The 25,409-nt window shown below is 51.3% G+C and overlaps 1 protein-coding gene across 1 annotated transcript in view; it reads left to right on the forward strand.

Moving 5' to 3' along the window:
- Positions 1 to 25,409, forward strand: part of ADGRD2 (adhesion G protein-coupled receptor D2) — a 739,028-nt gene that overhangs the window by 76,161 nt on the left and 637,458 nt on the right. Inside the window, exons 10-14 of the mRNA XM_073541421.1 lie at positions 9,820 to 9,939; positions 10,270 to 10,325; positions 15,246 to 15,740; positions 16,605 to 16,859; positions 22,510 to 22,660. Coding sequence (XP_073397522.1) covers positions 9,820 to 9,939; positions 10,270 to 10,325; positions 15,246 to 15,740; positions 16,605 to 16,859; positions 22,510 to 22,660 — 1,077 coding nt within the window. The remainder of the gene's footprint in view (positions 1 to 9,819; positions 9,940 to 10,269; positions 10,326 to 15,245; positions 15,741 to 16,604; positions 16,860 to 22,509; positions 22,661 to 25,409) is intronic.

Here is a 25,409-nt window from a genome sequence, read left to right on the forward strand (position 1 = left end):
GAGCCAGTTTGGCTCACTGGGCTTCTAAATCCACTTTGGCGCACATTCTCTCTCAGGGGCATGTGTCATGTGATGAAGCTAGATTTGCATTTATGCTGTTGGTTTCGCTTTAAGAGCTGAAATTATCTGCCAGAAACGCTGTCCTAGAGAGGTCATGTGAAGTTCGTAGGCGTTGGCATAGTAACTGGGTGAGCGTATCAATGAGCGTAACTGCCACCTCACGACTGTCCCATGTTTTCCCTATGGCAACATTTTCCCATTGAAATGCATTGAGGAAAATGTTTTTTCAAACGCAAATTGCGCAAAAACTCCAAATCCGATCTACATGAAAAATACTTAGCACACCACTCGTGGACGCTGGCTTCGAAGCAAGGCCTCAACGGAGTCTGTGCGTGTAGCGGTTCGGGCCGCATTAATTGCGGAAATCAACTGAATAGTAATAATAATACTAGATGTGTATTTCCTGAAGGAAGTACAGATAGTGGTTTGAAATGGTGCCCGGGCTGCCCCTTTAAGAGAGACTTGCCTGCTGCCCCTGCAAGACTTTCAACTCAGGATACGATTTAACTGTGGGTGCCTCTCAGGGGCCACTTTGGCCTCATGGTCTGATTTTGTGGGTGGGGCCCCTCAGGGCCTGATTTTGTGGGTGGGGCCCCTCAGGGTCCGATTTTGTGGTTGGGTCCCCTCAGGGTCCGATTTTGTGGTTGGGTCCCCTCAGGGTCCGATTTTGTGGCCGGGGCCCCTCTGGGTCCGATTTTGTGGCAGGGGCCCCTCTGGGTCCGATTTTGTGGGTGGGGCCCCTCTGGGTCCAATTTGGTGGGCGGGACCACTCTGGGTCCAATTTGGTGGGCGGGGCCTCTCAGGGTCCGATTTTGTGGTTGGGTCCCCTCAGGGTCCGATTTTGTGGTTGGGGCCCCTCAGGGTCCGATTTTGTGGCCGGGGTCTATCAGGGTCCAATTTTGTGACTGGGGCCCATCAGGGTCCGATTTTGTGGCCGCGGCCCCTCAGGGTCTGATTTTGTGGCAGGGGCCCCTCTGGGTCTGATTTTGTGGGCGGAGCCCCTCTGGGTCCAATTTGGTGGGCGGGACCACTCTGGGTCCAATTTGGTGGGCGGGACCACTCTGGGTCCGATTTGGTGGGCGGGGCCTCTCAGGGTTCGATTTGGTGGGCGGGGCCCCACAGGGTCCGATTTGGTGGGCGGGGCCACTCTGGGTAAGATTTGGAGGCTGGGGTCGCTCAGCCTCCAATTTGGAGGCCGGGGTCGTTGAGCTTCCGATTTGGAGGCCGAGGTCAAAGAGCCTCTGATTTGGAGGCCGGGGTCGATGAACTTCCGATTTGGAGGCCGGGGTCGATGAGCCTCCGATTTGGAGGCCGGGGTGGCTCAGCCTCCGATTTGGAGGCCGGGGTGGCTCAGCCTCCGATTTGGAGGCCGGGGTGGATCAGCCTCCGGTTTGGAGGCCGGGGTGGCTCAGCCTCCAATTTGGAGGCCGGGGTCGATCAGCCTCCGATATGGAGGCCAGGGTGGCTCAGCCTCCTATTTGGAGGCCGGGGTGGCTCAGCCTCCGATTTGGAGGCCAAGGTCAAGGAGCCTCTGATTTGGAGGCCGGGGTCGATGAACTTCCGATTTGGAGGCCGGGGTCGATCAGCCTCCGATTTGGAGGCCGGGGTGGCTCAGCCTCCGATTTGGAGGCCGGGGTGGATCAGCCTCCGATTTGAAGGCCGGGGTGGATCAGCCTCCGATTTGGAGGCCGGGGTGGATCAGCCTCCGATTTGGAGGCCGGGGTGGATCAGCCTCCGATTTGGAGGCCTGGGTCGCTCAGCCTCCGATTTGGAGGCCGGGGTGGCTCAGCCTCCGATTTGGAGGCCAGGGTGGATCAGCCTCCGATTTGGAGGCCAGGGTGGATCAGCCTCCGATTTGGAGGCCGGGGTGGATCAGCCTCCGATTTGGAGGCCGGGGTGGATCAGCCTCCGATTTGGAGGCCGGGGTGGATCAGCCTCCGATTTGGAGGCCGGGGTGGATCAGCCTCCGATTTGGAGGCCGGGGTGGATCAGCCTCCGATTTGGAGGCCAGGGTGGCTCAGTCTCCAATTTGGAGGCCGGGGTCGATCAGCCTCCGATTTGGAGGCCGGGGTGGCTCAGCCTCCGATTTGGAGGCCAAGGTGGCTCAGCCTCCGATTTGGAGGCCGGGGTGGCTCAGCCTCCGATTTGGAGGCCGGGGTGGCTCAGCCTCTGATTTGGAGGCCGAGGTCAAAGAGCCTCTGATTTGGAGACCGGGGTCGATGAACTTCCGATTTGGAGGCCGGGGTGGCTCAGCCTCCGATTTGGAGGCCGGGGTGGCTCAGCCTCCGATTTGGAGGCCGGGGTGGCTCATTGTCCGATTTGGAGGCCGGGGTGGCTCAGTCTCCGATTTGGTGTGTCGGCCCTTTAAGACTCATTTGGGTGCGCTGGCCCTTTAACAATCACTTTGGCGCGTTGGTCCTTTAAGAGCTAGTTTGGCTGACTGGGCTTCTTTTAAATCCACTTTGGCGCACACATTCTCTCTCAGGGGCATGTGTCATGTGATGAAGCTAGATTTGCATTTGTGCTGTGGGTTTCACTTTAAGAGCTGATATTATGTGGCAGAGGCTCTGTGCTGGGGTTCAAGTGAAGTTCGTAGGCATAGTAACTGGGTCTGCCTGCGCATATCAATGAGCTCAACTGTCATTTCAATCGCCTCAGGGCACGTTTTGCCATTTCCTATTGAAAAGCATTGGAGACAGTGCATTCCAATGACGGGAAAAAAAAATTTCAAACGCAAATTGCGCAAAAACTACAAATCTGATCGACACGAAAAATACTTAGCACACCTCTCATGGACGCTGGCTTCGAAACGACACCTCAACGGAGTCTGTGCGTGTAACGGTTCGGGCCACATTAATTGCGGAAATCAACTTAATAATAATAATAAGAAGAAGAAGAAGAAGAAGAAGAAGAAGAATAAGTTAGCAGCGTTCGGATTACAATATAGTGGTTTTTTCAAACCACTATAACTAGATGTGTATTTCCTGAAGGAAGTACAGATAGTGGTTTGAAATGGTGCCTGGGCTGCCCCTTTAAGAGAGACTTGGCTGCTGCCCCTGCAAGACTTTCAACTCAGGATCCGTTTTAAATGTGGGTGCCTCTCAGGGGCCACTTTGGCCTCAGGGTCTGATTTGGTGGGTGGGGCCCCACAGGATCCGATTCGGTGGCCTGGGCTCCTCAGGATTTGAATTAGTGGGCGGGATTCCTCAGGGTCCAATTTTGTGGGTGGGGCCCCTCAGGGTCTGATTTTGTGGGTGTGGCCCCTCAGGGCCTGATTTTGTGGCCAGGACACCTCAGGGTCCGATTTTGTGGCCGGGGACCCTCAGGGTCCGATTTTGTGGCCGGGGCCCTCATGGTCCGATTTTGTGGCGATTTTGTTGGTTGGGCCCCTCAGGGTCCGATTTGGTTGGCAGGGCCCCTCAGGGTCCGATTTGGTGGGCGGGGCCCCTCAGGGTCTGATTTTGAGGGCGGGGCCCCTCAGGGTCCGATTTTGTGGGCGGGGCCCCTCAGGGTCCGATTTTGTGGGCGGGGCCCCTCAGGGTCCAATTTTGTGGGTGGGGCCCCTCTGGGTTCGATTTTGTGGCCGGGGTCTCTCAGGGTCCGATTTTGTGGCCGGGGCCCCTCAGGGTCCGATTTTGTGGTTGGGGCCCCTCAGGGTCCGATTTTGTGGTTGGGGCCCCTCAGAGTCCGGTTTTGTGGTTGGGGGCCCTCAGGGTCCGATTTTGTGGCCGGGGCCCCTCAGGGTCTGATTTTGTGGTTGGGGCCCCTCAGGGTCCGATTTTGTGGCCGGCGCCCCTCAGGGTCTGATTTAGTGGCTGGGTCCCTCAGGGTCTGATTTTGTGGCCGGGGCCCCTCAGGGTCCGATTTTGTGGTTGGGCCGCTCAGGGTCCAATTTTGTGGCCGGGGCCCCTCAGGTTCCGATTTTATGGCCGGGGCCCCTCAGGGTCCGATTTTGTGGCCTGGGCCCCTCAGGGTCCGATTTTGTGGTTGGGGCCCCTCAGGGTCTGATTTTGTGGCTGGGTCTACTCAGGGTCCGATTTTGAGGGCGGGGCCCCTTAGGGTCCTATTTTGTTGTTGGGGGCCCTCAGGGTCCGATTCTGTGGGTGGGGCCCCTCAGAGTCCGATTTGGTTGGCGGGGCCCCTTAGGGTCTGATTTTGTGGGCGGGGCCCCTGAGGGTCTGATTTGGTGGGCGAGGCCCCTCTGGGTCCGATTTTGAGGGTGGGGCCCCTTAGGGTCCTATTTTGTGGTTGGGGGCCCTCAGGGTCCGATTTTGTGGGTGGGGCCCCTCAGAGTCCGATTTGGTTGGCGGGGCCCCTCAGGGTCTGATTTGGTGGGCGGGGCCTCTCAGGGTCCGATTTTGAGGGCGGGGCCCCTCAGGGTCCGATTTTGAGGGCGGGGCCCCTGAGGGTCCGATTTTGTGGCCGGGGCCCCTCAGGGTCCGATTTTGGGGTTGGGGCCCCTCAGGGTCCGATTTTGTGGTTGGGGGCGCTCAGGGTCTGATTTTGTGGGTGGGGCCCCTCAGGGTCCAATTTTGTGGGTGGGGCCCCTCAGGGTCCGATTTTGTGGGTGGGGCCCCTCAGGGTCCGATTTTGTGGGCGGGGCCCCTGAGGGTACGATTTGGTGGGCGAGGCCCCTCTGGGTTCGATTTTGTGGCCGGGGTCTCTCAAGGTCTGATTTTGTGGCTGGGGCCCCTTAGGGTCCGATTTTGTGGTTGGGGGCCCTCAGGGTCCGATTTTGTGGGTGGGGACCCTCAGAGTCCGATATGGTTGGCGGGGCCCCTCAGGGTCCGATTTGGTGGGCGGGGCCTCTCAGGGTCCGATTTTGAGGGCGGGGCCCCTCACGGTCTGATTTTGTGGTTCGGGCCCCTCAGGGTCCGATTTTGTGGTTGGGGCCCCTCAGGGTCCGGTTTTGTGGTTGGGGCCCCTCAGGGTCCGATTTTGTGGCCGGCGCCCCTCAGGGTCCGATTTCGTGGCTGGGGCCCCTCAGGGTCCGATTTTGTGGCTGGGGACCCTCAGGGTCCGATTTTGTGGCCGGGGCCCCTCAGGGTCCGATTTTGTGGTTAGGCCGCTCAGGGTCCGATTTTGTGGCCGGGGCTCCTCCAAGTCTGATTTTGTGGCTGGGGCCCCTCAGGGTCCGATTTTGTGGCTGGGGCCCCTCAGGGTCCGATTTTGTTGGTTGGGCCCCTCAGGATCCGATTTTGAGGGTGGGGCCCCTCAGGGTCCGATTTTGTGGCCGGGGCCCCTCAGGGTCCGATTTTGTGGTTGGGGCCCCTCAGGGTCTGATTTTGTGGCCGGGTCTACTCAGGGTCCGATTTTGAGGGTGGGGCCCCTCAGGGTCCGATTTTGTGGCCGGGGCCCCTCAGGGTCCGATTTGTTTGGCGGGGCCCCTCAGGGTCCGATTTGGTGGGCGGGGCCTCTCAGGGTCCGATTTTGAGGACGGGGCCCCTCAGGGTCTGATTTTGTGGGCGGGGCCCCTGAGGGTCCGATTTGGTGGGCGGGGCCCCTCAGGGTCCAATTTTGTGGGCGGGGCCCCTCAGGGTCCAATTTTGTGGGTGGGGCCCCTCAGGGTCCGATTTTGTGGTTGGGGCCCCTCAGGGTCCGATTTTGTGGTTGGGGCCCCTCAGGGTCCGGTTTTGTGGTTGGGGGCCCTCAGGGTCCGATTTTGTGGCCGGGGCCCCTCAGGGTCTGATTTCGTGGTTGGGGCCCCTCAGGGTCCGATTTTGTGGCCAGCGCCCCTCAGTGTCCGATTTCGTGGCCGGGGTCCCTCAGGGTCCGATTTCGTGGCCGGGGCCCCTCAGTGTCCGATTTTGTGGCTGGGGCCCCTCAGGGTCCGATTTTGTGGATGGGCCGCTCAGGTTCCCATTTTGTGGCCGGGGCTCCTCAGGGTCCGATTTTGTGGGTGGGGCCCCTCAGGGTCCGATTTTGTGGCCGGGGCCCCTCAGGGTCCGATTTTGTGGTTGGGGCCCCTCAGGGTCTGATTTTGTGGCCGGGTCCACTCTGGGTCCGATTTTGTGGTTGGGGCCCCTCAGGGTCCAATTTTGTGGTTGGGGCCCCTCAGGGTTCAATTTTGTAGGTGGGGTCCCTCAGGGTCCGATTTTGTGGCCGGGGCCCCTTAGGGTCCGATTTTGTGGCCGGGGCCCCTCAGGGTCCGATTTTGTGGCCGGGGCCCGTCAGGGTCCGATTTTGTGGCCGGGGCCAGTCAGGGTCCGATTTTGTGGGTGGGGCCCCTCAGGGTCCGATTTTGTGGGTGGGGCCCCTCAGGGTCCGATTTTGTGGATGGGGCTCCTCAGGGTCCAATTTGGTGGGCGGGGCCACTCTGGGTCTGATTTGGTGGGCGAGGCCACTCTGGGTCCGATTTGATGGGCGGGGCCACTCTGGCTCCGATTTGGATGCCAGGGTTGCTCAGCCTCCTTTTTGTAGGCCAGGGTCTATCAGCCTCCGATTTGGAGCCTTGGGTCACTCAGCTTTCGATTTGGCGCGCCGGCCCTTTAAGACTCATTTTGGCGCGTCGGCCCTTTAAGAGCCAGGGTGGCTCACTGGGCTTCTAAATCCATTTTGGCGCACACATTCTCTCTCAGGGGCATGCGTCATGTGATGAAGCTAGATTTGCATTTGTGCTGTGGGTTTAGCTTTAAGAGCTGATATTATGTGGCAGAAGCTATGTTCTGGAGATGTCATGTGACGTTCGTAGGCGTTGGCATAGTAACTGGGTCTGCCTGCACATATCAATGAGCTCAACTGCCATTTCAATCGCCTCAGGGCACGTTTTAAGCTTCCCATTGAAAAGCATTGACACAGTGCATTCCAATGACGGGAAAAAAAATTTTCAAACGCAAATTGCGCAAAAACTACAAATCCGATCGACACGAAAAATACTTAGCACACCTCTCATGGACGCTGGCTTCGAAACGACACCTCAACGGAGTCTGTGCGTGTAGCGGTTCGGGCCGCATTAACTGCGGAAATCAACTTAATAATAATAAGAAGAATAAGTTAGCAGCGTTCGGATTACAATATAGTGTTTTTTTCAAACCACTATAATAATGGCTACAACTTATTAAAACTTTTTTATTTTCAAATTCAGTTGTGACTGGAGTTGAGCGAATTTGTTCGGGTTCCCTCTTATTTGGCAAGCTATAGCACTTGCCGAATAAGCTGCAGAGGGAACCCGGCTTCCTGGATCGCGCCAGCTGAACTGCTGATCGGTGCCGAATAAGAGGGAACCCGAACAAATTCGCTCAACTCTAGTTGTGACACACCTCCATAAGGTGAATAGACAAAGTTTAATTTAGGAAACTTATTTTAAGTGTTGAGGAACGGAGACCCATAGAAATGTATGTCTGGTGTGTATGTAAGGAGGGAGAAGAAAAATTACCCTATTATTCATTTTATGTCATTATGCAGCATAATATGCTTCTATGCCTCTGTATTTTTTTTACTTATGCCTTGAGTAATGATTAATTCACAGGTAAACTTTAAGCATTGTCCTCTTACCCCAAAATTTTTTCTTTATGCAAACCCCTTAAAGATCTCAAGTGTTTGTTGCTATACCAGATGTTAGGGTGAAAGAAACGCCCCTTCACTTATACAGCGATGGGGGTAATCATATGAAACTCAATACTTTAAGGCAGGCATCTCCAAGCTTTAGCATTGGAGACCAAAGGCGTGTTGCACAGCTTGTTGCACAGCTCCTGGATACCCACAGTTGCAGTAGAAAACTTCACATAGTAGATAACATGGGATAACAAGCTTTTACTTCTCAGAACATGAGGTAAAGGAAAAATGCACAGTCATTCAGTGCTGCATCAGGAAGTAGGTAAACACAAAACTGAAAGTACAAAAAAGTCCTTTTCTCTTACAATACATTAAGCAAGGAAACTTTACACAACATCGCCATCTATTGTCAGATCAGCATAAAGTCCTCCTTCACACAAAGAAGTCCACAACTGTTTCATATATCAACAAGGTGGACATATCATTGGTGCAATCGTACAGGGGCCGAACAGGTAAGGGGGCCTGTTTCTATCACCAAAACAGATGCAATTTTGCATTTTTAGGAGCTCTTGGGCTGCAAAGGGCTCCATGTATGGTTCTTGCACAGGGGCCATTTTCTGTTCGTGTCAGCCAGTGCTGGAAACACACTTGGCTTGTGGGCCCATACTGTGTTCCTCATGGCGATCTGGTAGCTTGGTGTGTTAGCAATCCATTATACAGAGAAGTTTTTCATATGGTGACTTTTGTGAGTAGCCCTTCACCAAAGAGCAGATCTAGATGTGTATATACTGGTGGGGAGGAGAGGATATGGCTATTTAGAGGGATGCTTGAAGTTGGGTGAGAAAGTGTGGTGATTTTACTTGCAAAATTACAGAAAGGGACTAAAGTGGGAACTCATTGAAATATACCGTGTATAATGGAATGGTGGCACAAGGTTTTGGTGTGCTTTCTGTGGGAAAGCTTTCAAGTTGTCATTACGGTGAGCCACAGGAGAAGTGCCAAATGTTGCAGAGGTGCCAACTAGGACATGTAGTTCCACCGGCAGTGGATTTTAATGTCATCGCAGCTAAAGTTGGTTGCTGGACCCCTAAACACTTCCTCTATGTCCACAACAGTTGTCAATAGCGGGAGGTAGCACATTTAGAGATGGTATAAGAACCCCTGGGGGCGCTCCTGTGCAGGTGTTGGAGCGCCCATGATGTTCTTGCAATTTAAAGTAGCTAGAAACATGGGTGAACTTGTAAACGTAATACTTTACTGAAGGATAAAACTTGTTACAGTGTCTGTCACTTAAAGGTAAAGTGGCAGTAATTCACAGTACAGGTTATACTGCATATTGTGTGTATGAAAGAAGGTGTTGTCTTCTTATGAAACAAGCAGGTTTAAGGCTTCTCAGGGCAGGTGGAACATAGTAATGCAACACTGTTGGAGGGACCTACACAGGTTGGCTCCCTGTGGTGACACACTAGTAGCATGGAAGTACTCACCATTTAGGCCCTAACATTCCCTATTGTAGGGAGTAGGTCAGGCAAAGTTTGTGGTGTGGCAGACATGTGGATTTGGTTTCATAGGAAGAGCAGTATGCAGGAAAGAACTTGTCCAGGTTTATTTTTCCTGACTTATGCTTCACACTCCTTTGTTTAGGCGACTATGTGGAAAATGATGTTCCCTCAGTGTGGACTGGAATGGATTCATGGAGCAGTGCAGCTTCCTTCCTCTGCCTTGATTAGACAGGACTAGACTTGTTTGAACCGGCTCACAGAAGAATTAAATTGTGAGGCTCCTCCCAGCCATTTCTAAGGGCAGCTTGTTGTGGCAAAATTAATCCCCTAACTTTCATACACATACATGGACCAGTAGATGGCAGCAAAGTACAATTTACAATGTATATTTATGAATACTCAGTATACGCACATGCAATGTATTACATCGCCTAACTCACAGCGCACACAGTAGTACTGGCACATTGGAACAAATCTACTGCCACACAACAGCGGCTTAACTCAGCAGCAGAATTGGTCCTGGGATACCAAATTATTATATGGGGAGTTTGGGGCTCTTGGTGCCGTTATGATGTAAGTAGGAGGGGTATTGCTGAATGTAGTTTTTAAATACCTATCAGAGCTTAATGCGGCTCTCAAGGTAAGGAAGGTTGGGGACCACTGCTGTAAGGGATCGAGGTGCCTTTTTAGAAAGCATGAAATTTTATATGTCTTAGACTTGCATGTTTTACACTGACATTTTTGTAACTTGACTTTTCCCTAGAAATTGCTGTGAGTCAGGTCGATCTAAATGTGGACAGATATATTTACAAAGCACATGCCACTGAAAAAGTGGATGAAATAGAAGTTCTTGGTGAGGACTTTAAGAAATGGCTAGAAGAAGGTAAGTGTTGCACTACTAGAGAGAAAAATACCTAAATAACTAAGTATGGTCTAAAATAAGGATGAAAGTAACTGGATAGTAACAAGAACATAAAAAAAGATAATTATACCAGTTTTTAAGCTAAATTTTGTTGCAACCATGGGTTTGAAATTGGCCTGGTCATAGGTACAGAGTTTGTTTGCCAGTGGTTTCCGGAACGGAAAATAATTAATATTATATTGAACAATCAACTTGTTAAGGAGTACCTGTCTGTCACTTGATTTAAAAAAAAAAAGTTGAACTATGTGACTAATAATCCCTGATCTCCCCTGATTCTGCCTCTCTTTTCAGTTTTGAACTGTGTCGCTCCATTGCAGAAATGCTTACATTTGTTGCTTTGGAGCACAGTATGTGAAATCTCTTCTTGTAATCCAACGGGGCGTTTCTTCAGGGTCTTCTCTGGGGGCATGTTCCTTTACACCTCTCTCCTAGATGCTGCCAAATACAGCTCCGTATGGTCTCAGACTGCTAGGTCAGCTATTGACCTGTGTTTGACAGTGTCTGGAAGGGGGAGGTAAAGGTGCACAACTGTAAGGAAGAGGACTGGGCTGTGGGTTCCTCTGATACTCCGGGTCCGGAACTACCAAGATCCAAGGTCGTCTCCAGTAAGGAGACGGAAAGAACGCATGACCTGAGAGGAGGGGACGTGGTAAGCGTGGGGAGACCGCAGGGTTTAGTGCAGGAAAAGGCAGAAAGTTCCCACCAAAGAAGAGAGAGAGCAGGGACTGGCTGTGTGCTGCGGAGTGAATGGAAACGCAGAGCAGAGACCCAGGACGGGGGTCAGTGAGGACTCAGGGGTACCGATGGGTGTACAGAGAGATGGACGCTGAGTGTAGCTGCATGGTGCAGATGTTAAGGTACCGGCGGGTGTGCCAAGTGAGACATCATGGTTCGTGCATCAAGTTGTTGGCAGGTGCACAGGGGAGCACATGCTGAGGAGAGACTTGTGCGGAGAATCACAATTTGGCTCTGCCATTCAATGGAGTAGGGGCTCAGTGGGCAAAACCAGAGACCGTCTGCTGCCACCAGAAGCGTGATCGTGTGTTGGACAGGAAAATCTGAAGACGCAGTGTCTGCTTCTGCCGGGATTACGTCATCTATTGGACTAAAGGCGACTAAAAGACAGCTGAGTCACGATAAGTTAAAGTTGATGGAAAGACTGTTGCATTGAAGCACATTTATCCTGTTTAACTTGTCTTTCCCCTTCCTGTTATCTCCCTGTTATTGTTACCTAGCTGAAGAGCCCGGCGCTGCCTGGGCATAGTAACTAACTGTGGTTAGTTATAGCAAATTATAATTATCCTCCATCCCATAGTCCCGTGCCCATATACCCATCATATATATCCACGATCCCATAGGCCCGTGCCCATATACCCATCATACATATCCTCCATCCCATAGTCGAGTGCCCATGTACCCATCACACATCGTCCATCCCATAGTCCCATGCCCATATACCCATCACACATCCTCCATCCCATCGTCCTATGCCCATATACCCATCATACATATTCGCCATCCCATAGTCGAGTGCCCATATACCCATCACACATCCTTCATCTCATAGTCCCATGCCCATATACCCATCATACATATCCTCCATCCCATAGTCCCGTGCCCATATACCCGTCATAGATATCCTCCATCCCATAGTCCAGTGCCCATATACCCATCACACATCCTCCATCCCATAGTCAACCATTATGACATCATAATGAGCGGTGGGGCTTGCAACTTATGATGACATCAGTGTCGCCATGGCAACCATTATGACATCATAATGAGGGGCGGGGCTTGATACACACACACTTTTTCCCCATTATGTAGATAGGGGCAAAATTGTTTGGTGAATTGGAACGCGCGGGGTTAAAATTTCACCTCACAACATAGCCTATGACGCTCTTGGTGTCCAAGTCGTGTGACTGTGCCAAATTTTGTGGCTGTAGCTACGACGGTGCGGATGCCAATCCCTGACATACACACATACACACATACATACTTACATACATACACACACACTTGAGCTTTAGATATTAGATTAAACCGCACTCCTGTTAACCCTTGCTCTGCACCTTTGTGTTACTGCATCCTTTTACCTGCTTTACATTTTAGCGTAGTCAGCAGGATGCAGTCCTTGAACGCAGAGGTGGAAGACCAATCCATCATTGATGCCCCTACAGTTGTGACCAAAAGAGAGAGAAGAGAGAGTTGTGGCCCAAAGTATTGACACCCCTGTAATTCTGTCAGATAATACTTAGTTTCTTCCTGAAAATGATTGCAAACACGAATTCTTTGGTATTATTATCTTCATTTAATTTGTCTTAAATGAAAAAACACAAAAGAGAATGAAGCAAAAAGCAAAACATTGATCATTTCACACAAAACTCCAAAAATGGGCCAGACAAAAGTATTGGCACCCTCAGCCTAATACTTGGTTGCACAACCTTTAGCCAAAATAACTGCTACCAACCGTTTCCGGTAACCATCAATGAGTTTCTTACAATGCTCTGCTGGAATTTTAGACCATTCTTCTTTGGCAAACTGCTCCAGGTCCCTGATATTTGAAGGGTGCCTTCTCCAAACTGCCATTTTTTTAGATCTCTCCACAGGGATTCAGGTCTGGACTCATTGCTGGCCACCTTAGAAGTCTCCAGTGCTTTCTCTCAAACCATTTTCTAGTGCTTTTTGAAGTGTGTTTTGGGTCATTGTCCTGCTGGAAGACCCATGACCTCTGAGGGAGACCCAGCTTTCTCACACTGGGCCCTACATTATGCTGCAAAATTTCTTGGTAGTCTTCTGACTTCATAATGCCATGCACACGGTCAAGCAGTCCAGTGCCAAAGGCAGCAAAGCAACCCCAAAACATCAGGGAACCTCTGCCATGTTTGACTGTAGGGACCGTGTTCTTTTCTTTGAATGCCTCTTTTTTTCCCCTGTAAACTCTATGTTGATGCATTTGCCCAAAAAGCTCTACTTTTGTCTCATCTGACCAGAGAACATTCTTCCAAAACGTTTTAGGCTTTTTCAGGTAAGTTTTGGCAAACTCCAGCCTGGCTTTTTTATGTCTCAGGGTAAAAAATGGGGTCTTCCTGGGTCTCCTACCATACAGTCCCTTTTCATTCAGATGCCGACGGATAGTACAGGTTGACACTGTTGTACCCTCGGACTGCAGGGCAGCTTGATCTTGTTTGGATGTTTGTCGAGGTTCTTTATCCAACATCCGCACAATCTTGTGTTGAAATCTCTTGTCAATTTTTCTTTTCCGTCCACATCTAGGGAGGTTAGCCACAGTGCCATGGGCTTTAAACTTCTTGATGACACTGCGCACGGTAGACACAGGAACATTCAGGTCTTTGGAGAAGGACTTGTAGCCTTGAGATTGCTCATGCTTCCTTACAATTTGATTTCTCAAGTCCTCAGACAGTTCTTTGGTCTTCTTTCTTTTCTCCATGCTCAATGTGGTGCACGCAAGGACACAGGACAGAGGTTGAGTCAACTTTAATCCATGTCAACTGGCTGCACGTGTGATTTAGTTATTGCCAACACCTGTTAGGTGCCACAGGTAAGTTACAGGTGCTGTTAATTACCGTATATACTCAAGTATAAGCCGACCCGAGTATAAGCCGACCCTTCTAATTTTGCCACAAAAAACTGGGAAAAGTTATTGACTCGAGTATAAGCCTAGGGTGGGAAATGCTCCATAGATTATTCCCCCATATGCTGCCCCCATAAGAATCTCCATAGATTATTCCCCCATATACTGCCCCCATAAGAAGCTCCATAGATTGTTTCCCCATATGCTGCCCCCATTAGAAGCTCCATATTGTTCCCCCATATACTGCCCCCATATGAAGCTCCATATTGTTCCCCCATATGCTGCCCCCATAAGAAGCTCCATATTGTTCCCCCATATGCTGCCCCCATTAGAAGCTCCATATTGTTCCCCCATATACTGCCCCCATTAGAAGCTCCATATTGTTCCCCCATATGCTGCCCCCATTAGAAGCTCCATATTGTTCCCCCATATGCTGCCCCCATTAGAAGCTCCATATTGTTCCCCCATATGCTGCCCCATTAGAAGCTCCATATTGTTCCCCCATATGCTGCCCCCATTAGAAGCTCCATATTGTTCCCCCATATGCTGCCCCCATTAGAAGCTCCATATTGTTCCCCCATATGCTGCCCCCATTAGAAGCTCCATATTGTTCCCCCATATACTGCCCCCATTAGAAGCTCCATATTGTTCCCCCATATACTGCCCCCATTAGAAGCTCCTTAAGATTATTTCCCCATGTGCTGCCCCCATTAGAAGCTCCTTAAGATTATTTCCCCATGTGCTGCCGCTGCTGCAGCATGTAAAAATAAAAAAAATGACATACTCACCTCTCCGTCGCTGGGTGTCAGATACTCACCTGTCCTGCGTCCATGGCTGCTCACTGCTATCTGCCGCGTCATCAGTCAGTGACGTTCAGACTGCAGGGGGCGCGGCGCGCACTAACACGTTACCGCGCCCTCTGCTGTCTGAAGTCACTGACCGATGACGGACGGTAGCAAGCGGCCTTGGACGCAGGACAGGTGAGTATCGCTATACTTACCCGTCCTGACGCTGTCTCTTGAGCCCCCAGCTTCTCCGCGCTCTCTCTTCCTGCCTTCAGCGGTCACGTGGTGCCGCTCATTAAAACTCATTATATGCGCATATTCATGAGTTTTAATGAGCGGCTCCACGTGACCGCTGAAGGCAGGAAGAGAGCACTGGGAGAAGCTGGGGGCTCAAGAGACAGCGTCAGGACGGGTTAGTATGACCTGACACCCCCGCTCCCCCTCCCCCCTCTGACCCCCCGGTGTATATGACTCGAATATAAGCCGAGAGGGGGACTTTCAGCCCAAAAAAACGGGCTGAAAATCTCGGCTTATATTCGAGTATATACGGTACACAAATTAGAGAAGCATCACATGATTTTTCGAACAGTGCCAATACTTTTGTCCACCCTCTTTTTTATGTTTGGTGTGGAATTATATCCAATTTGGCTTTAGGACAATTCTTTTTGTGTTTTTTCATTTAAGACAAATTAAATGAAGATAATAATACCAAAATTTTTTTGTTTGCAATCAATTTCAGGAAGAAACTGAGTATTATCTGACAGAATTGCAGGGGTGTCAATACTTTTGGCCACAACTGTACGTCTAGCTTGCCACTGGGGGCCATGCTCAGCAATCTCCCAAAATTTACGGGGAGTAATATAATGCTGTGATACTGGACTGAGCAGGTTAAAAGCATGTTGAGGATGCATCCTATGACCCCTGCTATGCAAGTGGAGATTGCTGTGATGGCCCTGGATGGTGAAGCTCAGTGTTCCATGATATTTTGCCCTCCCCATGAACGGAATACTCTGGACAAGGTGATGCAGATCCTGGAAGAGATGCATGGGGATCCGACCAACATTGGGGAATTACGGATGCAACTGTTTCACCATGTCCAGAGAGAGGGGGAGTCTGTGACTCAGTACATTAATGCACTGCAGGAAGTGAATGCGCGTATCGCTAAATTGGATGATGTGGGGGCTATAGGAGTTGGACCTCATGATGTAATACTGAGGGATCAGTTTGTGGCGGGCCTCTGGGACGCACCGCTTAAACAAGCCTTGCAAGAGCGCCTGCGCACTAAACCACGTATGACCTTCCTAGAAATAGGGGCGGAAGCGCGCATGAGAGAGCAGGAACAGGGGAAGGCAGCCTTGGCAGGGATAGTCCGGAGCAATGAGGTACTCACCCCTCCCTCGACTGAACCAGAGTGGACCCGGTAAATCTGGAAGGAAATACGGGAAACGCGCGAAGAGTTGACCAGCCTTAGAAGAGTGCCCGCTTTAGCCTAAAATCCATCTAGAGAGAGAAGCGATTCAGAGTCCCACTTGTTCATCAAGCTTCGTCCAGGAACGAGACAGCCCCGTGCAGAATGGAATCCGACTTGTTTCAAGTGTGGGAACAAGGGACACTATGCCCTAGGTTGTGCAATACGGGGAAGGTCCCTAACATGGTAGCTGTTAAATTAGTGGACTCTGTGGTTGGGGGACGCAGCCCGGAGCCAGAAAGACCAGGGAGGAGAGACGGGAGTCCCGGAGGTTTAATCTCTATGAGCCCTACCGTCTGGGCTGAAGTGAATGGGCGAGCAGTTCATTGCTTAATTGACACCAGATCGCAAGTGACCACTATGCCAGAAGCTTACTTTAGATGCCATTTTCCAGAAGTGGCGCGGCCAGAGTGGGGCTGAGTGATCAGACTGACATCCGCCAACCAGTTACCCTTCCTAGTCGCAGGGGTGGTCTGGATGGGGATTAGAGCGTGTGGGAAGGATGTAGGCAGAAAAGGAGTCGTTTTAGTTGCCGAGGATGTCAGTAGCGGGCCTGCAGTGACTCTCGGGATGAATGTGCTGAAAGAAATCGGATCTCTCCTGATCAGTGAGCCACAAAAGGTCTTTTAGGACTGTTGGAGCCCACAAACTCCCCAAAGAAAGGTATTTCAACAACTGATTCGAGCTGCCCAGGCTCAGAAAATGTTAAGCAGAGGAAAAGTTCTAGGAAAGGTCATGGTTCCTGCAGCTGCTAATCTTACTCTACCGCACTGGTCAGACCATGCTCACGTTGCCGGTACGAGCCTTTTCACCCCTCGAGGGGGTGGAGGTGCAGATAAAGCCAACATCGCTGGATCAGATACCCCCAGAACTACTCATAGCTCAGACATTAGCCAAAGTCCATGACAGTACTGTTGTAGTGCGGTGCATCAACCTGGCAGAAGATAGCCTCAACCTTTCATCTAAGAGTGAAGTGGCTCAGGTCCTGGGAACGCCAGAAGAACTGGTGCAACCGGAGGCCGTGCAGTTGGCGGTAATGCAAGGAGATCCATGGACCCTAAGCATTACAATGACATCGGAGCACCTGTCTGAAAGCACAAAGGAGGGTCGCTGAATTTTGGAGCATATACGGGCCGAATTGTCGGGACTCTTGCCCCAGCAGGTACAACAGGTGGAAGCTGTATTAGAGCGATATCGAGGACTTTGCCCTTCATGAAGATGACTTTGGGTGCACTCAAGCTATCACCCATGAAATTCTTACAGGAAGTGCTGCACCAGTTCAGGAAAGATATCAGCAGATACCTCCTCAGATGTAAAAGGATGCAGCACAGATGCTAGCTTACATGCTCCAGAGCGGGGTCATATGGGAAAGTCAGAGCACGTTGGCGGCACAAATCGTTTTAGTCCAGAAGAAGGATGGAACTCTGCATTTTTGGGTTGATTACAGACAACTGAATGCTTGTACAATGCGGGACTTCTATTCATTGCCCAGCATTGATGAATCACTGTCTGCCCTGAGAAAGGCGAAGTACTTTTCATCCCTGCATCTGGCCAGTGGGTACTGGCAGGTGCCCATGGCTGAACACAACTGGCCGAAGATGGCGTTCATACTGCCTATGGGATTGTTTGAGTTTAATAGGATGCCCTTTGGCCTGACCAACACCCCCGGGACATTCCAGCGGTTGATGGAGAGCTGCTTGGGAGACTAGTATTTTGAAGCAACACTAATTTACCTCGATGACATCATTGTCTTCCACCTTTGAAGAATATCTTCGGCGACTGGAACAAGTGTTGAATCGGCTGCAGAGTCACGGCCTGAAGGTGAAGCCTCAAAAATGCCATCTTTTCCGCCAGCAAATTGAGTATTTGGGACATATTGGTATCTGGTGAAGGACGTGTGGACCTTCTTGGGGCTTACCGGGTACTACCGAAGATTCATGAACAATTTCACTCATCTCACTAATCTGCTATTGGAATTACAAAAGGGAGTGCCGTCTGTTTTGAAGAATCGAGCTATTGATTGAGGAAACAGTCAGGAAGAAGCTTTCAGAGCCTTGAATATGGCCTTGACAGAGGCCCCAATACGCGTCTATGCGGATTTCTCACAGCCCTTCATCCTTCACACTGACAGAAGCCTACATGGTCTAGGGGCCATTCTATCACAATTGCAGGGAGGAAATGTACGAATGATAGCCTATGCGAGCAGGGCTCTTCACGACTCAGAACAAAACTCGGACAATTACCTTCAAGTTGGAACTGCTGGCGTTGGTGTGGGCAATGATTGAAAAGTTTGCAGAATATATGTCAGGGTTCAAAGTCCTGGTGCGTACTGATAATAATCCCCTAGCTCACCTGGAAAATGTAAAATTGGGGACCTTAGAACAACGATGGGTGGCCCGCATGGCGAAATATCGATACAAAATCGCTTACCGGGCCATCGCCGGGAATAGACATGCTGATGATTTCTCGAGAATGACTCATGAGTGGCCCGAATGCAACAGAAATGAAGAATTGGAGGCAGAAGAGATTCCAGGTTTCCGGACCTTGCTAGGTCATTGGTGGCGATGCAGGGACAGATCATAGAGGCGTCTGGAGAATGGGTGCTGGGACGACCTCAGGATGACTGGGTGCAACTCCAGCAAGCAGATAAAGAACTTGCTCAGCTGAGGCGTGGGTGGCCTGAATCAACTTCCCAGCCAGCGAGAGAGAAACGCTCTGTCCCCAGAGGCTCTGCAGATTCTGAGACACTGGGAGAGGCTCCAGTTGGAAGATGGATTGCTATACAGAAGAGTACAGCTATTACGAGATTTGGGGGTCACTTGGCAAGTATTGCTCCCAGAAAATTTAATCCGCGTGGTGACTACGGAGGCCTATGAGAGGGACTAACCTCAGTCCAGAGAAGATGTTCCAGTGGCTACAGAAGCTGGTGTATCAACCCCAGTTGAGGACTGCAGTAGAGGAGGCCTGTCAATGATGTTGGAGCTGTGAACTAGCTAAAACTCCAAAGCAAAGGGCCCCGACGAAGACCATCGTGACTTCTGCCCCCTTGGAGATATAGATGATTGACTACTTAGCTGTGGGCCGGGCGACTTCTCGAGGATGGACATTGGTGATGACCGACCTCTTCACCAAGTTTGCTGTAGTGACTTCAACCTGGGACCAGACTGCTGAGTCTGCTGCACAGGCCATTTGCTGAGATGTCATTCGGGTGTACGGTTGCCCGAAAAGGATACATTCTGACCAAGGCGCTTGCTTCCAAGGCCGAGCGATGGAAGAGTTACATTGTTTGTACCGGATTGAGAAGTCAAGAACTATGCCCTATCATCCTCAGAGGACTGGAGTTTGTGAACGTTTTAATCGGATGTTGATCCAGATGCTCTGAACATTGGACGAAGATCGGAAGATACGGTGGCCTGAGTAAACGGCTGAACTGGTGTGGGTGTACAACAATTGACTGCACAGTACAACGAGATATGCACTGTATATCTTTCTGTTTGGGCGAAAAGGACGAGAGATCACTTAGCTGGGCTAGACCCAGACAACGACTACCCGCAGATGGTGGTGTCTTCTTGAGTTCGGGAACACCGGCATCGAATACAGACTCTTCACCGGCTGGTGCAGACGAAGTTCCAAGAACTTCAGCACCATGAAATGATGCCTACTCGATGGACTGCTTTGAGAGCAGGAGATCAGGTGATGATCCGGAACAAGCGGCCCCGAGGAAAACTGGAACACCAATGGGAGAAAACCCTGCATAGAGTGACACGCCAAGTTGGTTCTGACAGGCCGGTGTATAGGGCCGTATTTGGAGTTTGTGCTGCCCTAGGCACTTTTAGTGCTGCCTCCCCCAATGATGAGTATGACTAATGCAGACATTTTGGCAAAAATCGCTGATGTGAAAGTAGCCTTTCTCCCTAGTGCAGCCATCTCCCTAGTGCAGCCATCTCCCTAGTGCAGCCATCTCCCTAGTGCAGCCATCTCCCTAGTGCAGCCATCTCCCTAGTGCAGCCATCTCCCTAGTGCAGCCATCTCCCTAGTGCAGCCATCTCCCCAGTGCAGCCATCTCCCCAGTGCAGCCATCTCCCCAGTGCAGCCATCTCCCCAGTGCAGCCATCTCCCCAGTGCAGCCATCTCCCCAGTGCAGCCATCTCCCCAGTGCAGCCATCTCCCCAGTGCAGCCATCTCCTCAGTGCACCCATCTCCCTACTGCAGCCATCTCCTCAGTGTACCCATCTCCCTAGTGCAGCCATCTCCCCAGGGCAGCCATCTCCTCAGTGAACCCATCTCCGCAGTGCAGCCATCTCCCCAGTGCACCCGTTTCCCCAGTCTAGCCATCTCCCCAGTGCAGGCTCCGCTCATTCCCCCCCCAGAACTCATTCCCCCCCGGCGCTTATTCTCCTGCCCCCATTTGCATGGATCTGAGCTCATTCTTCCCCCCATGTATGCATGGCTCTGGGCTTAGTCTCCCCCCTGTATGCATGGCTCTGGGCTCAGTCCCCCCCCATATGCATGACTCTGGGCTTGGTCTCCCCCCCATGCATGGCTCTGGGCTCATTCTCCCCCCTCCTGTATGCATGGCTCTGAGCTCATTCTCCCCCCCTGTATGCATGGCTCTGGGCTCATTCTCCCCCCCGTATGCATGGCTCTGGGCTCATTCTCCCCCCCATGCATGGCTCTGGGCTCATTCTCCCCCCCGTATGCATGGCTCTGGGCTCATTCTCCCCCCTATGCATGGCTCTGGGCTCATTCTCCCCCCCATGCATGGCTCTGGGCTTATTCTTCCTCCCCCCGTATGCATGGCTCTGGACTCAGTCTCCCCCCCGTATGCATGGCTCTGGGCTCAGTCTCCCCCCTCCCCTGTCTGCATGGCTCTGGGCTGAGTCTCCCCCCCTGTATGCATGGCTCTGGGCTCAGTCTCCCCCCTCCCATGTATGCATGGCTCTGGGCTCAGTCTCCTCCTCTCCCCCCCCGCGGGCTCACCTGAGTCCGTGTCACGCGGTCCCTGCGTTGTTTACCTCCAGCCGGCACCGATATGCTATGCTTCTTCCTGTGCGCGCGGTCACGTGGTACCACTCATTAAGGTCATGAATATGGACGCCACGCCTATTGGAGTGGTTGGCGTCCATATTCATTACTGTAATGAGCGCACGTGACCGCGCACACAGGAAGAAGCATGCTGGCGCCAGAGATCATCGGCACCGCTGGAGGAGGTGAGTATGATGTCATCGAGGGAAGGGGAAGGAGAGACAAGGGAGGGGGGAGGAGGGACAAGGGAGGAGGGATGGACCGACCCGGACTTAAAAAAAACAAAACATTGCTCAGGTGCCGCCCCACCTGCAGAGTCCCGCCCCAGGCACAGGCCCACGAGTGCCTAGTGGCAAATACGGCCATGCCGGTGTATGAATCCAGCCTGAATAGGAGGAAGGAGCACCTACCTGGATAGTTCATCGTAGCATGTTGTGGCCTTGCCTGTCCCAGGGTCCTGAAGAAGGAAAAGAAGAGAAGGAAAAGAAGCCCCGAACATCACCGATACACCAACTTCAGCAGTTTCCGACTTTGACGAAAAAGAGATTCTAGTCTTGCCCATAGACATTAATAATTCACTGTCTACCACCCCCAGGGAAGTGAGCACTGAGGTGCCTCCATTTGAAGCGACAGAACTGGCAGGCTCCTCGGACCAAAATATCCCCTCGCCTCCTATCAGTCAACCTGGATTACACCGATCGGAGCGGACAACAGCTGAAGTTCCTCCCACCTATTATGCACTGGATCAATTCATCTGGCAGAGAATCATTCAAGGAGTGGAAGAATGTGAACGCCTCATGAAGGAGCTCTCACCCGAGGGAATGATGAGTTAAAGGAGAACAGGCGCTTAAGGAAAAAGACTGGGCTGTGACACCAGATCCGGAACTGGTGAGGCCTCGTCCAGTGTTGTAGGGGAGAAGGAAAGAGGAGACGGAAAGAACCCATGACATGAAAGGATGGGGAGTGGTAAGCGAGGGGAGTTGGCATGGTTTTGCGTGGGAAAAGGCAGAAAGTTCCCACCGAAGCAGAGAGAGCAGGGACCGTCTGCACGCTGCGGAGCCAGTTGAAGCGCAGAGCAGAGACCCAGGACAGGGTCAGTGAGGTCTCCCGGGTACTGTTGGGCACACAGAGAGTCAGGCGCCTTGTGTAGCAGCGCGATGCAGGTGTTCAGGTACTGGCGGGTGTACCAAGGGATGAGCGCCAAGTGAGAGATCGTGGTGCATGCATTCAGTTGTTGGCGGGTGCGCAGGGTAGCACACGCCGAGGAGAGATTTGTGTGGAGCTTCACAATTTGGTTCTGCAGTTTAATGGACTAGGGGCTCAGCGGGCAAAACCGGAGACCACCAGCTGCCGCCAGAAGTGTGATCGTGTGTTGAGCGGGAAAGCCTGAAGACGCAGTGTCGGCCTCCGCCTGCATTACATCATTTATTGAACTACAGGCAACTAAAAGACAGCGAAGTCATGATAAGTTAAAGTTGATAGAAAGACTGTTGCGTTGAACCACATTTATACTGTTTAACCTGTCTTTCCTCTTCCTGTTATCTCCCTGCGAGGAGTTCATTATTGTTAATTAAACCGCACTCCTATTAACCCTTGCTCTGCACCTTTGCATAACTGCATCCGTTTACCTGCTTTACCTGCTTTAAACAACCCCACAGAAGACTCTGGAACAAATGATCCATTGCACTACAAGCAAAGATTTCACTGCTCTCCAAAGCAACAAATTTGAATATCTGTGCAATGGAGTGACCCAGTTCAAAACGGAAAACAGTGGCAGAATCTTAGGAGTTAAGGGAGTTTCACAAGGTAGTTAACTCTATTTTTGTGAGCAGGTAACAGGTCCTTATTCTTAGTGTTAAGGATGCCTTAGGTGGCTTTGTGCAATAAGCACAGTTGGGTCGCCCTGCTTAGAACTTGGGAAGGGTTCTCCTCTAACCCTGATCCTTGTTCTCTTCTTCTCCTTACGTTCTGTACTAATTCTTTCCTTCTTATGGAAAGTCAGGCTTTCTATTAATGTTCCTTTCCTGTGCCAGCAGACCCAGATCATTGAGGTCGGATGCAGCACTCCCTTCATCCATCCCACTCAGGGGATCTCCTTTCACATACTGACCTCATCAGACTCCTGTGACTAACTGACTAAATCCTATCCTCTTCCCGCTCTTTTGGGTGCAAACTAAACACACGCCTCCCAGCACGCTTTGTGTTCCAAGCAGGGAGCCACCAAAGGGTGCTTTGCTGCTCTACTATGTTGTGTGGGGTGCAGGTGTTGGAGCATGGTCAGGTGTCTCCACCTTACCTGAATGGTGGGGTACCACACCTCAGGAGGAGGTGCAGTACCTCTGTGGCGACTGAACCCTCAGGGGCGCCACATACCCCCCCATTAAACACAGCACATCCGCGGGCTGCAAGAAAACAAAGGCTGACAAATACAGGAACATACAAAAATTTTTTGTAATGCTTAGTAAACAATTCTTATCTAATCTTCTCAATATGAGAGGCACTGTTTCTTGAACGTTGCAAAACAATTTTTAACTAGCTATCTATATTTTCATACAGTACCTAATTCAAAAGTGCTATTGGCAGTAACTCACTACCACTTCACATATTATCATCAACACATTTATTCTTCATCTCTTCTTTCAAATTTTCTACTTCCTATTATTATTAACCTTAAGTGACAACCGCTGATGCCGGGTTCGTCACCTGCAAGTTTTTCAAATCTTTATTCAAATATCAAAGCATTGGTCTACTCTCTATAAAACATTCACTATTTACTTTCTCTATCAAAAATGCTAGACATTACTAATAAGTGCAATATAGACATTGATCCAGCCAAGATGTCTTGAAATGTCCTTATTCTTAATGAGGTAGTCCTTATTCTTAAAAGACTTATGTAAAACCAAGAAAGGGCACCTAAAGAGGTGCAACTATATACAATAAAGTTTGTGATTCACTCCAAGTTCATGATCACTGCAGTTCAATAAGAAAAATGCTGCCAATAAAACTGGGCAACAAAACTGGAAACATCATGATAACCAAAAAAAATAGAAAAATAGAAAAACAGGCACAATGGTGCAAATACCCTCCTGGGTAACAGAGTTAGTTATTTTATTTAGTGTTGGTGTTGGTGTTCCCCTCCTGGGGTGCTGGAAGCTGTTGACTTGGGCTGCTGCTTCCAGGGGAGAACTTCTGGAAATCCTTTTCCTGTTGGCTGTTTACAAATTGCAGGTACTCTTTTTTCTCCGGGAGTGAGGTTGGCATCTGCTTGTGTAGATGGAAGAGCAGCGGGAGCAACTGCTGCCTGTGAGGGTAACACGTCAACTGCTGCTGGTGGTATCTCTGTTGCCTGTGGTTCTGCAGGAGTTGCACCTGGTACCAAGGGATGTTGTTCCTCAATTTCAGGCAGTACTGCAGTTAGCGGCACCACTGCCTTGACTTTTGGCCTGACATCTGGTGTCACTGGCGTTTGTGGGCGCTTGTAGGGGGAGAGGTGGGGATCCTGAATCTGTGGCAAAGGGAACCCATGATGCATAGTGACACCCATCAGCTGCTCAGACTCTTCTGCTGAGATCAGACGATGTCGAATGGGACGCGCCTGTTCCAGTCTCACTCTTTTTAGCAGGGATTTCTTCCACTTCCCCATCGCAGTAAGCTTGGTGCTTCTGAATTGAGAGCATAGCTCAACTAATTGTCACATGTGGAGTTCAAGCATGCTGGCCTCACTATAGGAAAACTCGAGGGGTAACCCGTTGGAGGGGTAGCGATCATACCTGGAGCCTCCCAGCGGCGTACGATGTTCACTGGCGCCGCCGGACTCAAGGTCGGAGACGATGGTGGAGCAGATGGCGGCGCCGGGTCCGCAGGGGTCTCTGGTGGGACCTGCGAAGCCGCGTCAGGTCCAGGCGGGAGCTCAACTTCTTCAGCTCCCAGGCCCTCGGACAACTCCTCCAGGCAGGCCTCACCCAGCGGTGATGGCAGTGGGGAAATGGTGATAGACGCTGCCGATGATATTGCAGCAGCCGCAGGCTCCATGGGGTCTGCCTGGGGGAGATCCGGTGCAGCAGTGGCGGGTACCGGTGACTGGGGTACCGCTGATGGAGGCCCCTCCTGGGCGTGCTGCCAGTTCATCCTCCATAACACCTCCTGCCTCAGTCGCAGACAGGTGGTCAGCTGGGCTATCTCATCCTCCAGCTGCTGAAGGTTCATGCCGGAAGCCAGATCGGAGCCTTCAGCCATTACGCCGGGGAGATTCAGCTCAACCTCCCTTCGCTCTTCAGGCCTCCTCTCTCCTTCCATCATGGCTTTCTCTCTTCCAACTTCTTCCTGTCTGGACTCCTTTCCCGCCACCGGCTCTTGCTCCTCCTCCTGGGGGCGGCATCTTCTTCCTACTCCTCCATACCAAGCCAGTATATGAACCCCACAGGGGGTGGGCCATGTTGCAGTTGCATAGAAGTTCAGGCAGGGGAGGCCCAGGACAGTTAGCTGTCTTTTTTTAGGACCACCCATGTTGTCACGCCCTTCTTCCCCGGCGGCCATTTTTAGCGTTCATTATACAGTC

The sequence above is a fragment of the Dendrobates tinctorius genome, unplaced genomic scaffold, assembly GCF_039654945.1.
Source record: "Dendrobates tinctorius isolate UK_male_01 unplaced genomic scaffold, ASM3965494v1 ptg000120l, whole genome shotgun sequence".
Classification (NCBI taxonomy): domain Eukaryota; kingdom Metazoa; phylum Chordata; class Amphibia; order Anura; family Dendrobatidae; genus Dendrobates; species Dendrobates tinctorius.